The sequence below is a fragment of the Elephas maximus genome, chromosome 16 (assembly GCF_024166365.1).
Source record: "Elephas maximus indicus isolate mEleMax1 chromosome 16, mEleMax1 primary haplotype, whole genome shotgun sequence".
Lineage (NCBI taxonomy): Eukaryota > Metazoa > Chordata > Mammalia > Proboscidea > Elephantidae > Elephas > Elephas maximus.
Window position 1 is genome coordinate 55,509,987 of NC_064834.1, and position 22,332 is coordinate 55,532,318.

The window sequence follows — 22,332 nt, forward strand, 5'->3', positions numbered from 1 at the left end:
GGAAGGAGGCACACTAGGATCAGAGTAATCAAGGAAATAGCCCACCATAAAGTTGTGAGCTCAAGAAGATAGTCTACAGAAAGCAGGGAGAGTGACTGGCAGCTTCTGAGGGGCTTCCTGGCCTTTGCAATGGTTACATGTAGCAGGAGAAGGCCAGGGGCTACCAGACAAGGGTGGTGGCCGATCTAGGCAGGTGTGGAGGGTAGAGCCCCCCGCCCCCTCAGACAGGGAGGCCAAGGTAAGGTCAGGTGGATTCTCATCTTGGCTCACTCACAGAAACATCTAAGAGGCTCTTGGAGTAAGTTGCAGTTGCCAACCTCAGACCACCAGTGGGGTTATGTCCCCTTCTCCAATATGCCATATGTCCACTGTGGAGCAATTCTCCCATGTGCAGCCTGACCCCCAGGAGCTGGAGTAGCACACTCACCAGCAGATGTGGACACTCCGGTGCTCACTGCAGCAGGGTTCTGGGGTGTGTTTTTCTTCACACTATATGCTGCAAGAAAGGAACCAGTGAGTAAGCTCTGCCAGTGCCGGGGCAGTTCCATGAAGTTAGAAGCAGCCTGTTCAGCCCTGGCACAGAGGCCGCTGCCCCAGTTGAGAAACAGAAGATGACATCAACTCTCTCTAGCCAGGTGAGCAGAGATGAGGACTTAGATTGATCCTTCTTTGGTACAACACTCCTCATCCTTCTAGGCCCAGCCCAAAGGCCACTCCCTCCATGTTCTTCTAGACCCTCACACATCTCCTTTCTCTCTGAACGCCTACATCTCTTAACACCTGCTCTGCACACTCTATCACTTCATTTATGTTGTCTTATACCAAAACCCACTGCTGCTGAGTCCATTCCATCATAGCGACCCCACGGGACAGGGTAGAACTGCCCCATAGCATTTCCTAGGCTGTAATCTTTATGGGAACTAGTCACCAGATCTCTTCTTCCACGGAGTGGCTCGTGGGTTCAAACTACCCACCTTTTGGTTAGCAGCCAAGCGCTTAACCACTGTGCCAGTAGGGTTCCTTGGTTGTCTTATTCCTACTGCTGTCGAGTCAATTCTGACTCATAGCGACCCTATAGGACAGAGTAGAACTGCCCCGTAGAGTTTCCAAGGAGTGCTTGGTGGATTCGAACTGCCGATCTTTTGGTTAGCAGCCCTTTATAGGATCCCCTAATTGTTTCAGGGAACCCAGGTGGTGCAGTGGTTAAGTACTATGGCTGCTAACCAAAAGGTCAGCAGTTTCAATGCACCAGGTGCTCTGCGGAAACTCTATGGGGCAGTTCTACTCTCTCCTATAGGGTTGCTATGAGTCGGAATTGACTCGACGACGATGGGTACGGGGTAATCGTTTCATTACTTTAGACTTTCTGTCCCAACTAAACAGTAAGCAAGTTGAGGGCAGATGCTGAGCCTCACATTTCTTCTGAATTGCGCTCCCTGCCCCAAAACCCCAAGTCTGCACAGGAGCAGCAGCCTTGGAGTTCACCATAAAATCAACCAGTCACTGATTTTCAGTGACAATGGGCTGCCAAGGACAGCAGTGAGCTGATGAGACCACCAGCCAATCAGTTTGGCTGTGAGAGAACAAAGGGATATACGGTTGACAGCCCACAAGGTGTAGATGCTGTTCAAAGTGCAGACTCCCCTCTGCATTTAACTCATGTCTGAGCCAGCAAATGATCAAGGCTGGCATTTCTAGGTTGGAGGGGAACATGTTTCTTTGATGGGAAAGGTCAATTGTTTTGAAGGAACACTTTGGTCTCTCTAATTCAGCTGCTGAAAAGGGATATTGTGCGTTATAGCCGTAAAGAGGTGCTACTCCCCCGCCCCTAAACTCTAAATCCAGACTACTGACCTGTGGAAGTGGTGGCTGTGCCATGGGACAGGGTGGTTGAGCTGGGGGCCAGATTGTTCTGCATGCCGAACACTGTGAAAGAAGCAGAAGATGGACGAATACAGGGTGTAACACACAGGGGAGGCCCCTCAGGAGCAGGCTTTCCTGGAGCTCCCAAATCACCTTCATGATAAAAGCCTTCCTATCTGACAGAGGTTCCCAAACTTTCTCAGTTTCTGGTACCATTATGTCTCAGTCATTTTTTTGCACATCCTCACCTCTCTACCCCAGGCCAAAAGACGTTACGACCAGTTCTGTTTACTGAGTAGATGGGTCCACACAAGTTCATAGCAGTATACGTAGTTTGTGCAGTGTCTAACAGATGTTGCTGTATCCCTCAAAATTTTAAAACATCCCAGGGGACCTCCATTCAGTGTGGCACTCTGGGAAGTCTTGGTGCATGGTAGTCTGGGAATGGTGGGCATATGAGATAGACATGTGGGGGGCTAGAGTGGCACCGACTTGGCCAACCTAGTTTTTTCTTTAACTCTTCCTTTCCTTGACTCTTAGGAGCCCTGATGATGCAGTTAGTTAAGCACTCGGCTGCTAACCAAAAGGTTGGCAGTTCGAACCCACCAGCTCATCTGTGGGAGAAAAACATGGCAGTCTGCTTCCATAAAGATTATAGCCTTGGAAAGCCTATGGGGCATTTCTACTCTGTCCTATAGTTGCTATGAATCCACTAGATGGCAATGAGTCCCTTGATTCTTAAACATACAAAACACAACTCGTCCCCACTATGGTTTTAAGGACTAGTGGTTTTATATATTTATAATGATTTGCATAAGCTCATTCCTCCTTATTCAACAGCTTCCATTTTTCCAGCCTATCTAGCATTTGGGGCACAGGACCATGGATCCAATATCAGCCCACTCTTTCTTAGGACCTGGTTCAGCTAGGACTTTGCAAAGCAAAAAGAAGCAAAGGTAGCAGGAATCAGGCGTGAGCCTGGTGTGTTCTGAGTTTAGTGGGGCTCCAGTCAATTGAAGGTGTTGAAGATCAGAATGCTAAACTTATACTTGCAAATATGCCATCCAAATAAATAAAGAAGGCCCACATCGTTATATTTATTAGCCATGATATCACAGGAAGAAGGAAGATTCCTTTAAAAAAGATGAGGGCTGGTAAGTTATTTATTCACAGTCCATTACAATGTGTGTGGAAACACAGTGAATAAATATTTCTGTTAAAGGGGCGTATGTTTGCATTGGAAAAAGAAGCTAAGCTATATTTATAACTGCTATATTTGTAACTGGTTATTTCAGTTTAAAAGACACAAAATCCTTCTAAATTAACAATGTTTTTCACCTGAAAGTGTCCTGAGACATTACTCACTTAGGCCTTTTGCTTCTATTTCTCCAACTCTCACAGAAACTAAAGGTACCAGCCCATAATAAGTATGGAAGTCTGGTCTCTGGGCCCCCTTCCCTCTGTCCACCTCCTTAGAGCTTTCCCTTGAGGTACTGAGATCTATCTATGACCACAGGCAGAATCTATGCTTTCTGCTCTCTAAATGCAGCCCATGGCCTCTGCTTCTGCACTGCAGTGTGCGTGGAGGAAAGTCATGCATGCTACTGGGCAGAAAGGATGACTTCTCTAGAAATCACTTCCTTTCCTCACCAGGAGACAGCAGCCTTTATTTTTAAGCCAATAGCCTAGAAAGGGCGACTTGTGGTGGTGAGCACTGACCTGAGGAGCAGGTGCTGAGTCCGGGGTGGAGCGTGGAAGAGTAAGACGCCATGTTATTTGGAACTCCAAAGACTGCAGGGGAGAAGAAAGAGTGGTGAGAGGGATGTCCGGCCCAGAGCAGGGACAAAAACCATGGGAGATACCATGGGAGAGCCAGAACAGACGCCAGGATTGATTTTTTACATTTTGTAAAATTTTCGATTTCGGGATAAACTTAGTCTCTTGCCTTATAACGGAGAGCCAAACATTAGTTGTGGTGGACTTTGAATCACAGCCAAGGAGTGATCTTGGAATGGTAAGACCTCATGTGGATGTTGGGTCCCGCCAAATGCTATTGGTTGTTAGTGTTGTCATTTTACAGAGAAGGCACCTGAAGCCCAGAGAAGTGAAATGACTTGTTCAGGGCCACACAGTTGATTCATGTGGAGTAAAACTAGGTTTTCTGCTTTCAATTTCAGTGTTCTTTTCTACTACATTTTTTCCGATACACTGTGGTATATTATATATTCCTTTCCATAGGGGACCTACCAGTAGAAACATTTTATAGATTGGATTGAGTTGAATTGAATTGAAGTTACAGGGGAAGAATCTTGGGACAGTCTGGCTACAAAAAGCTTCTCTAGTAAGCCCTGGGGATGCTATAGTATGGAGGGGTCATTCAGTTCCAGGGGAAAAGGTGTCAAAGTCTCAGGGATGGGAGGAGGTGTGCAGCGCCACTTACCCGATCCTGCAGAATAGGCATTGGTGTTGAGGAGCGATGAGCTCTGGGTTGTCATGTTGTTGTGATAGGCTCCCATGGAGGACCCCGCAGGCAAGGTGGAGGACCACACATGAGAGGGAAGGCTGGCATCCAGGACTGTTGCTTCGTAGGTGCCTGACACTGGAAACAGACACATGCACACTGGCAGTGAAATGAAAACCAACATTTCTGCACTCGGGGGGTTCAACTTGTCCCAGTTTTCAGGGACTTTCCTGGTTTTAGCCCTGAAGGTTTCATGTCCCGGGAAGCCCCTCAGTCCCTGGCAAACCATGCAGTTGGTCATCCCACTTCTGCCTGAATTCTCAGAGCTGGTGAAAACTTGATCTCTTGAATTAGAAATTCTTGCTGGCTCTTGGTGAGATTTGAGGTAGCTAAGTTTTGCCCTGGGGTCCACCCATTTCTCTTTCTGAGGGCCTCTCCCACCTCCTGGTGTGCTGTTGCCACGCATGGTCTTACTCTTAACCCATTGCTGACTCCCCCACCTTCAAAGTTGCCAAGGAGCACCTCTCTCAGGACCAGTGAATGAGACCCCAGGGGCAAATCACTTACAGTAGAATTCTAGGCACTGTGGCAAGTGCAGGATGTATGTCCTGCCCTCAGCTCTGAGGCCACACGACAGGGATGGCACCTTAATATTCCTGTGTGCCAACCAGACACAAGGGGCACTCTGTACCTGTGAGGGAGTTTCACACTTCTTCATATCTGAAGCCAGCTCTGCCTATTCATTATTTGAGAGAGAGCTAGCCATGCAGGTCATAAAGTGCCCCAAGGTTTTGGTTTTATATTAAAAAACAAATGGACAATGATGGTCTATCACATTTTTCCAGCCATGAATGGGAAGCAAACCTGGCTTCTCTCCTCATCTCCCTCCAAGGAGATGTGCCTCCCACAGAACCCACCTTGCACTTGGTATGCCCTTGATATCTGTGCCGAGCAACATTCATCCTACTTGACTGTGATCCCTTGGTTAACTGTTCGTCCTCCCTCAGAGACTCTCGTCTCCACGAGGGCAGCGACTGTGTCTATCTCGTTCATGGCTTTTCCTCAGTGCTGGTGCTTGGCACACAGTAGGCATGCAATAAATATTTGTTGAATGAATGAATGGACGAATAGACATACTACAACTTTCGCCCAAATTCTTCATTTGGGGAACCTGGTCAACACATTCTACTGTCAAGGATCTCCTAGTATAGAAATCCCTAGAATCTAGAGGCAAGTCACAGAGTGCAGATGGGATGGTTGACCAGAGGTAAGAAAGGCACGGGCTGCGTCTTCATGCTGCTTGAAAAGGAGATGCTCAGAGCTTTGTGAAGTCTCTGCCACAGCCTGAAAGGCCTGCCAGGGCACAGTTGAATTCCCAGGCCAGGGCAAACCTGCCACCTTGCTCCCTTCCCTCCCTCCGTTGCAGCCCAGGCTGTTGGACTTACCTGATTGGGAGCTTGCTGTCACTGTTTTGGTCTCCACAGTGCCCTTCTTGGGGATGGGGAGTGTGTTGGAGCAGTTCCGTGTGGGGCTCGTGCTTGCTGATCGGCTCCCCTTGAGCAAACGCTTAACATCATCCAATTCTGTCCCTGTAAAAGAACCCAGACTTTTCCACTAGGCCTAGGATCCCTTCCTGAGTGTACCTGCAAGAGGTGGGGGGCAAATTTATGACACTGTGAATATTAGGGAGGACGCCATCTGCTTGACGCCCTGAGACATTTTTGGCTAGCCTTATACTCTTTGCATTTTGCCAATTTCTAGCACTTATCAACCTGGCAATTTGTAATATTAATGGCCCGTAAATACAGGCCTTTCATAAGGAGGTCAAAGTATTTAGTAGCTATTTCCTAATTAGACCTTATCAGACATCACAAGGATGATTCCGTGGCTGGAAGACACTGTCATTCTGCATTGGAGGAGGAGAGGAAGATGGAGATTTATATCCAGGGCAGTTAAATAACCAGGTCCCTTGAAATGAATGATTCAAAAATAATCTCTCACCCCCTGCACAGGACCTCTCCAGTGGCAGGTCCCTGACCTTGTATGCCTGGGAGTGTCAGAGGAATTTGTGGCCCATAATTCTTAAACAGTATGCTGATTTCACGGGATTTAAGTTGAAGTCCATCTGGCCAATATTACGTATGGCTGGGTGGAGTGGAAGGACAAGCTCCCAAAGCAGGGCTGACTTGAGAGTAGAGTGCCACTGAGCAAGGGCAGAGGGTAACATGGGACGAACAGATTTACAGGCAACATGTGCTGTGTAAGTCCCCCCACTGAACACTCCCTCCCTTGGGCTCAGCACCCCCAAGCCTGGAAGGACTCAGGTGAGAAAACTTCAGGCCTGGAGTCAACTCCCAGGACCCCCGGCCCTGAGCTTTCTGGACAAGCCCAAGTCTGTTTCGTGAGCTGCCTGACCGAGTTCTTTCTCCTACTCCTTGTACTTGGCTCCTGCCCTAAAATTTGGTTCATTTCAAAATGTTGTCAAATAGCCTCAAACAAGAACAACAGGTGTCTAACATATTTAACGGACTGAGACTGGGGAATCCCTGACATTTGTGATAAAGTTCAAACTCTTTATATTTAGGGCACAGCACCTCTCATGTTCTGGCTTCTGACCCATCTCTGATCTGAAGTATCCTATCGTGTCCCCTCATGCTCCTTTCCCTTCAGCCACACCAAACTCCCTGTTCCTCAGATGCCTCAAGCTGGCTCATTCCCCTGCACCTAACCCTGATCTGCCCTTCTGCCTCTACTCAAGTGACACCCATCTCAGGAAGGTTTCTCCGGCCCCCTGCACTAGTTCCCATCTCCCAGGCTGCTTTAGAGCCACTCCTCAGTACTCCCTTCCCATGCTGAGCTGACCTCTGTCATGCTGTGCTGTGATGGGTGGTTGATTTACTGTCTCCCCATCAGTCTGTGAACTACTAGGCAACAGGGACTGTGACCTACTCAGCTCCTTACCCACAGCACAGGGTCTGATTCACAAAAGGCCCTTAAAGAATGTTTTATGATGGCGTGAATATGCACACGTATGGGCACGTGCACGCTTACGTGTACACACACACACACACACACACACACACACAGCTTTAGCATTTAGGTGGTAGCCCTGGAGTCTTTCCTTTCAGCAGGATAATGACCACTTACATCGTGTAGATGGGGACGCACTCTGCAGTCGAACTCGGATTTCGCTCTCTGTACAAGGGAAGAGGTGGAGAAGACTGTGAATGAAGGAGCTTGGATCACAGCCCCAGCACTGAGGTGAGTGCAGACAAGTCTTTGGGCTGCTCTGAGAACAGGACACCTCTGTGTGCCCAGAAAGAGTGCTGCCAATCCCAGACCTCCCAGCCGCATGGAGACATTCTAATGAAATCCCAAGGAGGCGCCATTTCAATCAACAATGACCAACCCTTCTCCCCACTAGGCATTTCACTGTTGGCAGAAACAAGTTTCTGTCCTGCCTCCTGGTGTCTCTGGCACTGGAGACAGAATTAGAAAATCTAGAGCATTTAATTACCCATTTTGGACTTCTGAGAAATGGGAAGGGCTGGGAGTTAATAGTTTAATGTTATTAGTTAGCTTTAGTTGGAGAATCGGTATCTTTGAACTTTCAGCCTAAAACGTGGGTGTTTGGTATTTTCCTAACTATCAAGTTACTGATGAGAAGAAGGCCGCAGAAAGTATGGGCTGGTCATCCGAGAAATCCCCAAGCTCTTTAGCACAGCCTCACATGCTGCTCCTCGCCACCCTCACTCGAGTTCATCAGGGCAGCTTTTCCCAGGACTGCATTTCTCTGCTGTGTCCCTGTCTACAGACAGATGGGGAAATTGTGAAACTGTCATGGAGACCTTTGTCTGTCTCATGGAATAGTTTGAAAAAGAAGGGGTTTTGTTCAAGTTTTGTTGCATAAGGGCAATTAAAGCACATCTCATTAAAGTCAACCAGGAGACTAGAAGTGAAACTAGACATGGTACTCATCTCTAGATAATCCATAGCACAACAAGCTATTTCCCAGATCATTTGCCATGGGCTTTGAGTCCTGTGTCCACATGTTTAGATCACTATCAAATACTACCCTTTCCATCCTGATAGAGTCAGCAAAATATTCCCAGGATACTGTAGGCTCCTTGAGGGTAGAAACCATGCCATATTTGTTCTCCTGTCCTCCTCACACTTCCTAGCTCAAGGTTAGACATGTGAGCATCTGCTCAGAAAATACTTGTTGAATGAGCTGAACTGAACCCAGAGATGGAGCTTACCTCGTGTTTGGCTCCGTCCTCTGGTTGAAGAAGATGCTGAGAAACAAACAAACAAAAAATAATCTTAGGCATATGTAAGAGGTGGCATGCTGAGTATTTTGGGCATGGAGGTAGAAATATTTGGGAGGGTTGTTTTCACGGTATGTTTATATCCAGATAGCAGCCTTTATGTAGTGGGTGCTTAATAAATAATAAATGTGTGTTCTAACACTGGTCCTCATGGCTGGGAGGACTCTGTGAATCCTGTGGAAGGAAAAATCCCCACAAGCATTGTTTGTTTGGCTGTAGGGGCATATCTGTCTAAGCCTGAGCTTTGCATAAATAACTTGCTATCTCAGTAGTGTCACCAGCTTATGACAGCAAGTTAATGTGGCTGACAGTTCCCTTAAGATGTTTCAGGATAAAAAGCAAAGGAAAAGAGTTCAGCAGAGGTCAAACTCTTTTAGTAGAATCCATTTAACTCATGATGTCCACTAACCCCCTAGGCATTTTCCCAGGGCCTCATCTGACCATTTCTTCACAAGATAAGGAAAGGACATACCAAATTCCTTCCGAGGGTACTCGGGAGAAGAGTTTCCGCTGGAGCTCCCTGGAGAGAGGATAAGACAGTACAAATGAACACCTAGGCCTATAAGGCTTTCAAGAGGCTGGGTAGTGGCCGATTGCTTCTTTCTTAACCTCCACAGCCCTCGGTGTTTTAGGAGGAAAATGAGAGGTGCTCATCAGCAGACATTTCAAATGAACCAGGGCATGATTTAAAACATGACTTGCCTATTTGGATTCATTTGTAACTTCATTATTATGTTCACTGGTCTATTTCCAGTGGGACAAGGTACGAACAAAGGAAAGCCAGAGGTTTCTTTCTCCCTCCCACCTGCCCTCCCTTCATTCTTTTCTTCCTTTTTTTCCCCTCTGCTTCTTCAACTGCGTTTGGCCTGTACTGAAGCTAGTCAGGTGACTTTCCCCATCAAATAAACTTTGAGGGACACCCCTGACCTTGGGATGGTCATCCTGAACATGGACCTCGTTAAAATGAAGTTCAAGCCCCCATTCAGGACGAACCATCAGAAAGCACTGTGGTGACACTGCATGGCCAGTGTCAACTTGCCTGGATTTTAGGCTCCAAACACCCTTTGGCAGCTCTCCTCCTGAAATAGCAGGCCAGCATCCCTGGGTCTGGGGTTCCAACTCACCTAAGTAATTTACTGGGAGCTCTCCCTCACAGGACATACTCATCTCTGCTGACTATTAAACCCCATTTGCCACCTGGCTTCTCAGTTTTCCATTAAAATGGCTCCTGCAGATTACTAGGAACCCCAGGAATCGTAGCAACAGAACCCAAAAGCCCTCCTTCCTGACCCTGAGTACTTCCTGCGGTGGCTTCAACAAGGAGTCATGTTTCTGGTCTCCCCAGACCATCACTCACTCTTTTTTCCCGTTGGAGTCTCTGGCTCATCTTTCTCCTTTCCCCAGCTTTATCTTTTTTTGCTCCCTTCTGCTTTTATACTCTTGTCCTTGGAAACGCCTTCATTCCCTGGGCTTCTGCTAATTTCTTTATGGATGATTCCCAACTGGGCATCTTGGCCCTGACTTCTTCCCAGAGCTCAAGTCCTACACATCCCACCACCTGCTTGTCACCTCCGCTCTACTTCAGGATAAAATAGCTCACTCACCCATGTGGAGTCTGCTGTTTCAATTGATGGCACTACCATGAGCCCAACCACCTGTGTTTGAAACCTTAGTGGAATACCTGGCTCAATTTGCTCCCTTTCCCCCAAATTTAATCAATTGCCAAACATGTCAATTCTACCTAACCATACCTTCAATCTCCAGCTCCTTCTCTCCACTCCCACTGCTACCACTCAGTTGTTGTTGTTGTGTGCTGTCGTGTCGATTACAACTTATAGCAACCCAATAGGACGGAGTAGAACTGCCCCATAGGGTTTCCAAGGAGTGAGTGGCTGGTGGATTCGAACTGCTGACCCTTTGGTTAGCAGCCTGAGCTCTTAACAACTTTGCCACCAGGGCTTCTGCTACCACACCACTCTAGTCCCGGCCAAATTTTCTCTCTCTTGGGCTGTTGTACAGTGTGTTCTAACTTGTCACTCTGTGTTTAGTCTCTTTCCTACCAGTCCATCCTGTACATGGCTTCCAGAGTTCTAGTCCTGCACCTTAAATATGATTGGCTCTTTTGCTCTCCATTGTTTACGGAATAAAGCCTAAACATCCTAGCCTGGCATTTAATTCCTGTCCACGTAAGTACCTGCTGCTGCTCCCTGTTCAAGCCCTGCCAGTTCTTGCTCTGCTGCTGCTCCCTCAGCCTGACCTACCCATCCCTCCATCTGAGTGTCAAAATCTTACACATCATGACAGCTCAGCTCAAATGCCACCTCCTCCACAGAGTATTTCCTGATTTCCTCAGCTGAAAATAATAACCCCCTTCTACTTTGCATTACAGTTTTATATTTATCACTTTAACTTGTCTATCAGACTATAGGTGCCTTGAAGGCAAGATCCATGTCTGATTCATTTAAGCATCCATCAAGACATTCCACACAGTATTAAGCACATAGTAGATACTTGACAAAATACTAGTTGGATGAAGAATGAATAAAGGGATGGATGAATGACTGAAAATCTCCAAGTAAAGTAAGTCCATAAAATAAATAAAGGAAGAGTGGAAAGAAAGGTAAAGGGGCAGACACAGGTGAATACAAGTAGCCAATACTTGAGTCTTCAAAGGATGAGTGAAGTTACTTGGGGAAGAGAATGGGTCTCTTCTAAGGTCTGTGGGATTGATACCTTCGTATGTTGCATGGCGGGTGACGTGAGTTTTCCTTTCAAAGGTTGAGCCTGGTGAGTTGGGCAGAGTTGAGGCAGGTGAATGAGCTCTCCTGTAACTGGACGTGGAGGAATTGCCTCTTGTGCTTCCACCTACAAGTGGGGAAAAGCGTAAATCCTCATAGTACTTCATCAGAGATGAATCAAATGGCTATTGAAATTCATTTATGTTAATCAAGTACAGGCAGGCAGCCCATGACTATATGAGGGCCCTATAGGAGGGGCCAAAGGAGGTCAGAAGAGCACAACTGAAAGGGTCAAGGTTGCCATGGCTGCTCAGGCATGGACAGGTAGCATTATTGCTATTGCCCTGCCCCAACAGACCACTGAAAGGCAGGATGTCCTTTATGTAGTTGGTTACAGTGTGTGGGAATGGAGAGGAGTTGGCAGGGTTTTTCTTGAGGACCCAGCATTTAATTGTAGACTACTGCTCGGGTGGACTAGACTATAACCAAACGTGGAAGCTTTCCACAATAGGTAAGGGCAGGTGCTTCTTTTGGTCAATCTGGCCGTTTATGTCTTGGGTCTTCTCCATTAGTTTCACACTAAAGGTTTTAAAAATGGCTTCAGGGATTGCGTTTGTGTGTGTGCTTGTTTTTTGTTTTGCTTTGCATCGCTTTGTTTTGTTTTAGTTTGAAAGCTACCATGAAAGAATGTGTTGTATTGAGAACAATGGACCTGTGCTGGATGCTTGCCCAGTGGAAACTTGCACACTGACTCCCTTAGAACAGTAGCCCAATCAAGTTTCTTTTGTTGTTGGTCGTTGTTAATTCAAATTGTAAACCCTCAGACATGCACACACTTCTCTATAGAGATGACTTAAAGTGAGCAATTCAGTGGGAAAACAGTCACCCCCATGAAGCCTTCTTAATTCATTATTGTTATTTCTATTAGGGACTTAGTGGAAGTTGATCACATTTTAAGCAGGCTTCCAACACTGATGGTGTAAAAGTCGCACCCTCCCTGGGTTGTTCTTCGTTTGGAGGCTTACAGAAATGGATGATAAGCTGCTGTGATAGTCCCTCTCCTGACACTGTTTCAGGGCACTGCCTACCCCCCCTCCTTTGCAGGACTTGCTCTCTCCTTGTCTGTATCCCCTTTCACCAACAGGCACTTACTTGAGTTTATGTAGCCACTGCTGCCGTGTATCAGGCTTTGTTTCTCCATTCGGCTCCCTCCACCAAGAGAGCTCGTCTTAGTATAGCCATTGCTGGTCCCCCCTTCTGCCAGAAATGAGAAGCAAGTGTCAATTTAAGGATGGAGTCAGGCCAGTGGAACAACTTGTCCCTGGCCCAGGGAAGTCTTCCCTCACTTCTCACCAAGGACTCTCTCGGTCTGGGGTCTTTTTCCCAGGGTTGTTTGTCCTATACTGCAAGGTGCAACCTGCCAGGCTCCAGTTTCCTTTGTTTTTAATATAAATGTCAAGAGCGACTACTCTACCATGTTTAAAAAAGTCTTCTGGATAGAGCATAGTAAGTTCCTCAATAGGAAAGTTTAAATATTAGGAAAGGCAGCTGAGTGATGAAAAGCTCCTTTAGGCCAGGACCTAGGCTGAGCTTGCTTTTTTCAAATGCTTGGTCAGTGCTCCAGACACAGCCCAAGACAGGGACCAGAGACAGCTCTGGATTGCTGGCAGCCCATCATTTCTCTAACCTCACCTGCTGATGGGCGGTCTCCCTGTACCACCTTTGAGCCAGGCTCCCTGGGCGGAGCCTTAGGGGCCAGATCTCTTAATTACAGAATCCATTTAATCTCAGGACCATCCTGGAAAAGGGGGGACTCAAACAGAGCCCTGTCTGGTTGTTCTCTCCCCACTTCCCTCTGCTCATTTTCAGGTTGGATAAGATTCCGGATATTTTAGTGTCCAGAACAGGCAGACCTACTGATAGTAGATAGATTTGTGGTGTCTAGGAAGTGAGGCACTGGGTTTACTGGGTAGGAAGCGAGGGGAGAGAAAGGGGAAATGCACAGTAGCTGCTAACGGCCATGAGGTTTCTTTTCAGGGTGATGGAATGTTCTAAAATTAGTTTGTAGTACTAGTTGCATAACTTTATAAATATACTAAAATCATTGAATTGTACATGGAAAACTGGTAGATATTATGGTATATAAATTATTTCTTAATATACCTGTTTTAAAAAAAAAGATTTCAGATATTTTAGATTTGCTTGACTGGAGAGTGAGTGCCAGGGAGAAGGTGATATGTGTGGAGTCCTTCACACATGACCTACTGAGAAGAAAACTGTTGACAGAGTCACTTACTTGGTGGTAAGGATGTAAGTCTTGTAGTTACTGTTTCAGTGATAACTAGAAAAAGACAAAGAAAAGGTGAGATCTTATGTAATGCACTGAAATCCCTATGTTTTGGCTAGGTCTAATATCTATTAGCTAAGCACATAAAATTAGACTGAACATAAATTTTTGTATACTTGTGCTTTAAGATATGTGCTGTGACCCACTTTACGTAAAATTTGTGCAATAGCAATGGGTATTAATGTACCTGGAAAATAAGTTTATATCCTTTAGAACCAGAAGTAGCTACCCCCTGATTTGAAAAGTGAGTTTTCTTGGCTTGGTGTCAGTGCCTTTCATCCAACAATTGTATCCAGTCTGGTTTGACCTCAAAGGGCGACCAGGCCCTTCTGTTTGAGGCCCTCTGTTTCTCTGCACTGCTCCTTCCAAATGGTCACCCAGCCGAGCCAGGACCCATACACACGATCCTGTCTGATCTCACTGTGAAGTGGATAATTACCTTGTGCTTCTTCATGCATCTGGGGGCAATTCAAGGACATCATAATTCATTATAAAATCTTGAGGGCCACCCCTGAGTGTGGGGAGATGTGAACAGACGTATGCGTAGGGAAGGGAGGTCTGGATAAGTCACACTTGATACTTGGTAAAATCAACAATAGATGGGCATTAAAGACAGCCTTGAAGAACCAGTTCCTTTTGCTTTCAAAGTTGAGTTTCTCTAGACTTTGGGGATGGTAAGTCTCTATGGAGGCAACAAAAGAATCAGGTGTTTTTAAAACACCAGTTGAAAGGCTCTTCCTGAGTCACTCTCTCATCTGCGCTGCAGCAGCATGGGGATGTGGGTAGATTCCCAAAGCCATAGGGGCCAGTTTTGTGCTGTGACTTCCCTGCCTCCATGTTGGACATAAAGGAGTACTTATCTAGCTGATGTCGCCGGTCTTAAAAGTAGACCTCCCGTGTGTGTGTGTGTGTGTGTGTGTGTGTGTGTGTGTGTGTACTGTGTGTGTTTCCCCGCTTGTATTTGTATGTGTGGTGGGCACACACACATCAGTGTTGGTAGGGGTGATGGAAGGTAAAGAGGGTGGAAGAAGATGGTGCAGGATCATCTTGGGTCACTTTAAGCTCTGCTGCTCGCCGCTGCTCCGTCACATACTAGTCTACTGCTCTTTCCTTCTTCATATTGCAGTTTTCTAGTTAGTTTGGTTGTTCGAGCAGGGACGTGGGGTTATGAACACAGCAGAAACAGCACGCAGTGCGTTAAAGGGAATAGTTCTTTAAACTAAAGTGGCAGCTTGATTTGAAAAATAGTCCTGTGCTTTAACTAAACTTCCCATTGCGGAGACCTTTGAGATTCTTTGACACATAAAAATAGATTATTTCCTAACCGAGAGTTCCGAGTCTGTGGAGTCAGGAGTTTTTATTAGAGATATATGAAAGTCCTAGAGTAAGTGAAAGAAATTCCCTAACTTAAGAGTTAGAAAACCCTGGTGGTGTAGTGATTAAGAGCTCAGCTGCTAACCAAAAGACTGGCAGTTCGAATCCACCAGTCACTTCTTGGAAACCCTATAGGGCAGTTCTACTCTGTCCTATAGGGTGGCTATGAGTTGGAATCGACTGGATGGCAACAGATTTGGTTTTACAGGTTTAACTTGGAGTTGCTAGAGGGACAGTTTAAATGTCCCAGAATTTATTACTCTGACAGTTTCACAAAAGAAGTGTGTCTGTTTTCAATTTTTAGTTTAGATTTTGACTATGACATTGGTGTCATTCCAACTTTGCCCCTGCAATAACTGGAATATTATACTTTTAGATTTCTGTTTTCCTGTATCCCTAAATAAGGAAACAGTTAAGTCATTCAATGGAATATAATACAGCCATTAAAAATGCTGGTTATGAAAACTACCCATCAAAATGGCAGCCAATTTTTATCTTAGAAGAAAAAGTAGGACAGATTTTGATCACAGTATAGTAAAGTAAAAATCAATAAAATCCATTTTATGGGAGGGAAGAGACCATTTAGGGAAACACTAAAAAGCGATACAGTGGTTATGATGAAATTATGGGTGATTTATTTACCGTTTCCAAATATTTTATTAATTTTGTAATGAAACAATTGTAAATTTAAAAGAATATTGATGCTCTTACGTCTTTCAGTGACTTCAGTGCCATCTCGTTTGTTTTTCTTGGTTACTTCCATACCATAGCCTCCTGTGGGAAAAACCCAGAAACCGTAAAGAGCTATGCCTCTTACTGGAGCTTTTAATAAGTATGTGTCCCTATTGTTCTAGCCAAGGCTCAGGAACTTGATGCCTAGAATTGAGTCATACCCGTTGTCCCAATCATACAGTGCTACTATAACAAATGCCACAAGTGGATGGTTTTAACAAACAGGTGTTTATTCTGTCACAGTTTATTAGTCTAAAAGTCTGACTTCAGGACGCCAGCTCCTGGGGAAGGCTTCCCTTCTCTGTCAGCTCTGGAGGAAGGTCCTTGTCATCAATCTTCCCCTGGACTAGGCGCTTCTCCACTCAGGAACCCCAGGTCCAAAGGACACGCTGTTCTCCTGGTTCTTGTTTCTTGGTTGTATTTAGTCCCCAACTCTCTGCTCGCCTCCCTTTCATTTTGTCTCTTGTGAGATAAAAGGTGATGCAGGCCTCACCCCAGGGAAACTCTCTTTACATTGGATTGATCAGAGATGTGGCCTGAGTAAGGGTGTTACATCCCACCGTAATCCTCTTTAACGTAACTAATCTTGCCTCATTAACCACAGGCAGAGATTAGGATTTACAACACATAGGAAAATTATAACAATCACAAAATGGAGGACAACAACACAATACTGGGAATCATGGCCTAACCAAGTTGACACATATTTTGGGGTGACACAATTCAATCCATGACACACATTTCTTGTCATCAGTTATAATAGAGAATAATGTAATAGTTTCACTTTGGATTCTAGTCCTTGGTACTGGAATCTTACCACCCCCCCTCCCGCCCCCCGCCAGGATAAAATTGATCAAACTGCCCCCTGCTAAGCATCAAGGGTTTTACATAGAAGATGTAGTGCTCTGATCTTTGTTTGACTATAAAACCTCCATTCTTTTCCCAAGGTAATAAATAGCTGAAGCATATCTGTCAAGACGCTTAGTGTTATCACTTAATTCATTTTGATGTATCCCATAATGTTCACTGTTTTGTATGGAATTCTATAAATACAAGAAATTCATGTTTCATTATTTAGAGTTTGGGTGTGATAATGATGTTTGATGGATTTAAATCAGGATAAAAATCATGATAATTGTCATATCCTACGTGGGTACAAAACTTTATGCGTTTCAAGGTGTGAATGTTTCACTTTATAACAAATCTGCTCTAATACGCTTATATACAGAAAAAAGTAGGAAAAATATATGAAGACAATATGTATAAGGTCTATAGATATACATAGGTTAATACATATTCATATGTGTTGTCTGTGTTCTCCATTCATGCTTGCTCCCCTTCTGAAAAGGAAAATAATCAAGATCTTAAGCATGTCCTTTAGCATGGTGGGTACGAGGAAGTAGTGGTGGTGGAGGGGTGTTAAGACTTAAATACACCTGAAAGCACAACAAGGATCTCTGTCCCAGTTGGGATCTTTTTTGCTGTGGTGCCTAGTCCCAGAAGGACTTGAAACCTGGCTTTTGCTGTGGTTCTCTCTCCTCCACTAAATTTCTATCCTCCTAGTTTGTCTTTTGGTGGCAACTGAAATTGGATTCGAGATTCAGGGGTCAGCTACTTCTGCCCAGGAAATCCCTTGCTTGAAGATCTCTCTTCTAGTCTTCTTCCCCTGCCTGGTGACTTCAGGGCCAATTCGCCCATTAGGCACAGTGGGTGCAGTATGTAGGTCCACGATTCTTTTAGGGACCCACAAAAATGTTTTAATTTCTTTTAAATTCAGAAGGAAAAATGATAAATATAAACCAACTTGGATTATATTCTTCTTCTTTTTTTTTTTTTTATCAGTGCAGTTATAAAAAAATTTTTTTTAAAAACATTTAAGAGGAAGGGGCCCACAAAGGCAAAAATGTCTAGCACCCACAAAAGTCATATTGTGGCTGTGGGTGTCTTCCCCACCAAAAACCAAGACCACAATACAACAAGCCGGTCAACTACTGGTGGAATTAACTAAGACTGGCACAGTTAGCTTCAGGGCCTGGTCGAGTGTGCCAACTTATTGCTCATTGCTGTTTCTTAAAAGCAGCTCTAGGCAAGGAATGAGACATCATGGAAAAAATTCTGACTGGATCTGAGGAACCACAGATTGTCTTTACAGGCATGTTTCGCAGAACCAAGAGGAGGGGCTCCACAAACAGTTTAACAAGGGGGTCCAGTCTCATTAGAAGGTCACCCTTGCCTGTGACTATATCTGCTTTCCAGGTATAACTGGTATGACTTATGTCACACAAACTAATGTGCAACTGGACACTCTCTTTGAAATCTTTTAAGTATTAATTGTCTTTGGTTCCTTTAAAGACCCCTTCTGCCCCCTCCCCTTCTTTTTTCTGCCTTAAAAAAAAAAAAAAAAAATTGGGCATTAGCTGTGGACCAGAAGGCATTTCAAAGAGTAAACATTTAAATGCACCTGGCCTCTGGCTCTCTAGGATGGCACCTAAACTTATATGAAGTATTACCCTGAAAAGAACTGCTTATGAATGTCCATAGGCGCTTGAAATTCCCACAGGTTATCACCTATTCTGAACCTTCATTGAAGGTTTCTGTTGGCAGCTGTAAATTTGGGACTGGCCACTGGCTGAGTTTATTCCAGTTGTAACCAGTAAGGCTGACTGATAAGAGCTCCGTTAGATAAGTTTCTTGATCCCCGGGCAGCAAACACGACAACTGGGTTCTTGTTCTCTCTGGTCTCGGGAAAAATAATAGGCATTTCTAGGCACCCATTTTTTCTCTAAGTCCCGGCAACAGGGTTGCAGCAAAAAGCGAAGGGTTTCTCAATTTCCAGAGGGTAGGAAGAGACAGCCCATTAGGAAATCATATGAGCTCCTCCAGGGCTCTTGGGCTTCTCACTGGAAGGCACCCTACAGATGAACCTGCCCTGTGGGTACAGGTAGATGGGCCTCTTGCCTTCTTATGGGCCGGAAGCCACTCAAATGGCTGTATGTCCCACAGCCATGCAAAATTATTTCCCATGCCTTTTAAAGTATACAGATCAGCCTTGGTTGGCTTTGCCAAAGTCCTCTGCTAGACTGATAGCCTGAGGTGGCAGTGATGTGTTGGGGGAATTCCTTTAAACCAAACAAAAGAGAAAACTTTTCATAAGCGAGTTGTCATTGAGACACAAGCCTGGGCTAGGCTCATTCCACGGACCTACGGACTCCCTTTTTAAGCATTTTAAGCGCTGGAAGTTTTAAAAAGTGTGACTGGCTCTGCACTGGCGTTAGGGAGGGGAAAGTTCCATGCCCAGGTATGTGCCTGAGCCTGCCTCTCCTAATAGTAGTCACCACATGCTCATCTTCCAAAAGTATTATTTAATGGAAGCACCATCAAATATCATAACTGAAATTAAAAGACATCAACTTCTTGAATGTTTGGGCCACTTCACTAGAAACAGGGTGAGCAGATCATTCAAGTTCTCAATTTTAAACACATACAAATTCCCAGCTATGGTTCTAATGGGCTGCTTCACGTTTATTTCATATGTAGCGGTCTTTTTAAGATTTAAAAATAATCCCATTTTTTATGCAAAAAACAAACAAAATCCCACACATTGAAACCATTTTTCTATTTTTATAAGTTTTTTTTCCCTTTCCACTTCATTTAAATGATGTTAATCTACCTATAGCTCTTCAGATGATGATAATGTGGTTTTACACACATGAAAACAAAGACAAACCATTGCCGTCAATATTAAACCATCACATTGGTCTTATCTTATTCCAGTGATTCATAAAACACCTGGTTCTTGATACAGAGAAGAGAATGAAGAGGTTGCTTTTCTATTTTCTAGTTTAAGAACAAATGTTCTTATACTCTGCTAAGGAATCACAAATATATTTTTATAGCTCTTGCCTTGGTGGCACAGTGGTTAAGAGCTATGGCTACTAAGCAAAAGGTCGGCAGTTCGAATCCACCAGGCGCTCCTTGGAGACTTTATGGGGCAGTTCTACTCTCTTATAGGGTCGCTATAAGTTGGAATCGACTCAATAGCAACAGGGTATTACCATGTCAGTCTCTGTACCCTTTTGCGTTTTAAAACAAACCAGCAACAAAATTGCCAGAATGTGAGTAAACCACTCACTGGTGATTAACTAGGTAACACTGAGGGCCAAGCAGTCTGACCACCAGCAAAGCCAGTACTCTAGGGTTGGTTGCCTCAGAGGCTTTTGTCTCTATGACATCCCAGAAATGGCTTTACCCACTTGCTGCATTTAGCACCCTTGATTTTCATGACTGATTGGGAATAGGTGACTAGCTTTGTGATTATGCTGGCTTGTTTATAATGGTTTTGGTTAAGCCCCGCTCTCGTTAATAATGGCAAATGACCCTAACGATGTAGACATTGACTTTTTTGGTCAGGCATGATCTAAAAACGTGGTTGGTTCTTAGGTCTGATCAGTTTCGCTGATCCAAGGAGTTTCTACCCATGTCTGAAGCCGTTCTGTTCACCCTAATTGTCCTCATGTAAACTCTGATCACAGGGGCCGAGAGGAGTTGGTCCCCTCTGAATCTCTGAAGGGTGTCCATCAGAGGCTGGACATCTCTTTTAGTTTAGTTCTGACTTAGATTTTTCCTCTTAGGTTTGTGCCTTAGCTCTAAGAGAAAACATACAGGGGAGAAGAAATATTTCTGCTCTGCAAACGAATGCCTTTTTAAAATTTCACTACTTTTTATAGACATAAATCCAACTATTAGGTTACTACCGATTAGCTGTTTTGTCGAAAGAAGTGATGTGCCTGAGGCTTTGCCTAAAGTGCAGGGGTGTTTTGCCAGTTAGCAGCGGATATGGTCCAGTTAGATACCTCAGTTGGTGATTCTTACCCCAAAGGGATTTCTTTGGGCCCAAGATGGCCAGTCAGAGTGTGTACACAGACAAAATTTTCTTTCTCTTCCATGTTTGACTTCAGGAAATTTCTGGACTAATTATTCAGAAGATTCAACTTTATGGAACAGTAATTTTAGAGAGCGATAAACAGCAGCGCTTGCCCAGCCCTGCAGCTCAATGGAGCCTGTCAGCACAGAGGTCCGGCTGCACTGCCCCTCTTCTCGTCACGCAGGGGCAGTTTCTGAGAGGCTTGCCCTAGCCTAGGATCTACTGTAACTTCACCTCTCAGCTGTTCTCTGCTTTCACGTAGGGAGAAGGAGAGAGAAGGGGAGGCTAAGGGAGAAGGAGAGAGAAGGGGAGACTAAGGGAGAAGGAGAGAGAAGGGGAGACTAAGGGAGAAGGAGAGAGAAGGGGAGACTAAGGGAGAAGGAGAGAGAAGGGGAGACTAAGGGAGAAGGAGAGAGAAGGGGAGACTAAGGGAGAAGGAGAGAGAAGGGGAGACTAAGGGAGAAGGAGAGAGAAGGGGAGACTAAAGGAGAAGGAGAGAGAGACTGACATTGAGAGAGAAGGAATCATAAGATCTTTTAATACTCTAAACAAAACCAGCTAACACAAGTCATTTTACAATACTGTAAACAATACAAAAAAAAAAAAAATCTTGCCACTATAGCCCAGTATCTCTTAATTGGCTCTGTATTTCCCCCTAATGGGCCCTTTCTTGTTGTTCCCTTAAAAGACGTACCCTAAACAGAACGCATAAACCAAAGTAATCATTTAGGACCAATTAACCACGAAAACCAGAACACTTGAAACAACAGAACTTTCTTCTTATTTTCTCCAACAAACATTTTAAGTTCTAAATGGCAAACCACAAATCAAAGTCCAGGAAAGAAAGAGAAAGGTCAAAGTCTCCTGTTACTTACCTAGCTTGAGATTTTGAAGGAATGAGAAGCAACTTTGGATAAATCCCTCCTCTCTCTTCTCCAGAAGTTTTTCGGCTCACACTTTTTTTATCCAGACCCAGCCAAGGTGTGTTAAAGCTGAGTGATCTTTCAAAAATGTTCACTTCTCCTTCTCTTCCCCTTGTTTCTTTCAGTTCTTTGCAGCCAAACAAGTCTTGACAAAGGTGTGTCATGGTTTACAGCGTTACTCCACCCTTCCAATTATCTGACACTTGCTGGATCAAAAAAAAAATCTACCTCCAGGAATCAAACTTTACAGGAGACAGAAAGCTTCTCCTGCCAGGCTAGGTAGATTAACCACTTATGGAAGCAGAAAAGGGAACAAAGGTTCAGTGTAAAGGACTTTATTATCTCTTATCTTCTATAGCTGCAGAACTGCCATAAAGTACTATTCCCCTTTCTTAGTATCATGGGATACTCAAAGTCCCAGTGTCCATGCTTTATGATGTATCTAGGCACTTGGAGGACCTCTGCTCGAGTCCTAGAAATACTGTGAAATTGGCAGGACTTATATTTAAGAACTGTTTCCCCTATACATGCCTTCTTTCCCCCATTCTGACCCATAATAGAACAAGGCCATCTGGAAAAAACAGTTGATGAACTAATTCGTAATAAAATGTTAATGACAGAAAATGTTGAACAATTGGTAAG

General features: G+C 44.7%; 1 protein-coding gene across 2 annotated transcripts in view; it reads right to left on the minus strand.

The window, feature by feature from the left end:
* COL17A1 (collagen type XVII alpha 1 chain) overlaps positions 1 to 21,829 on the minus strand; it is a 53,286-nt gene extending 31,457 nt beyond the window's left edge. For both annotated transcript variants that reach the window (XM_049855048.1, XM_049855047.1), the window contains exons 1-13: positions 21,643 to 21,829; positions 15,823 to 15,885; positions 13,687 to 13,731; positions 12,543 to 12,647; positions 11,386 to 11,517; positions 9,125 to 9,172; positions 8,584 to 8,619; positions 7,472 to 7,519; positions 5,770 to 5,913; positions 4,304 to 4,462; positions 3,583 to 3,654; positions 1,855 to 1,926; positions 428 to 496 (exon numbers count right to left, since the gene is read on the minus strand). In XM_049855048.1, coding sequence (XP_049711005.1) covers positions 428 to 496; positions 1,855 to 1,926; positions 3,583 to 3,654; positions 4,304 to 4,462; positions 5,770 to 5,913; positions 7,472 to 7,519; positions 8,584 to 8,619; positions 9,125 to 9,172; positions 11,386 to 11,517; positions 12,543 to 12,647; positions 13,687 to 13,731; positions 15,823 to 15,874 — 982 coding nt within the window. In that variant the 5' untranslated portion in view covers positions 15,875 to 15,885; positions 21,643 to 21,829. The remainder of the gene's footprint in view (positions 1 to 427; positions 497 to 1,854; positions 1,927 to 3,582; positions 3,655 to 4,303; positions 4,463 to 5,769; positions 5,914 to 7,471; positions 7,520 to 8,583; positions 8,620 to 9,124; positions 9,173 to 11,385; positions 11,518 to 12,542; positions 12,648 to 13,686; positions 13,732 to 15,822; positions 15,886 to 21,642) is intronic.
* Between the last annotated feature and the right edge of the window lie 503 nt (positions 21,830 to 22,332).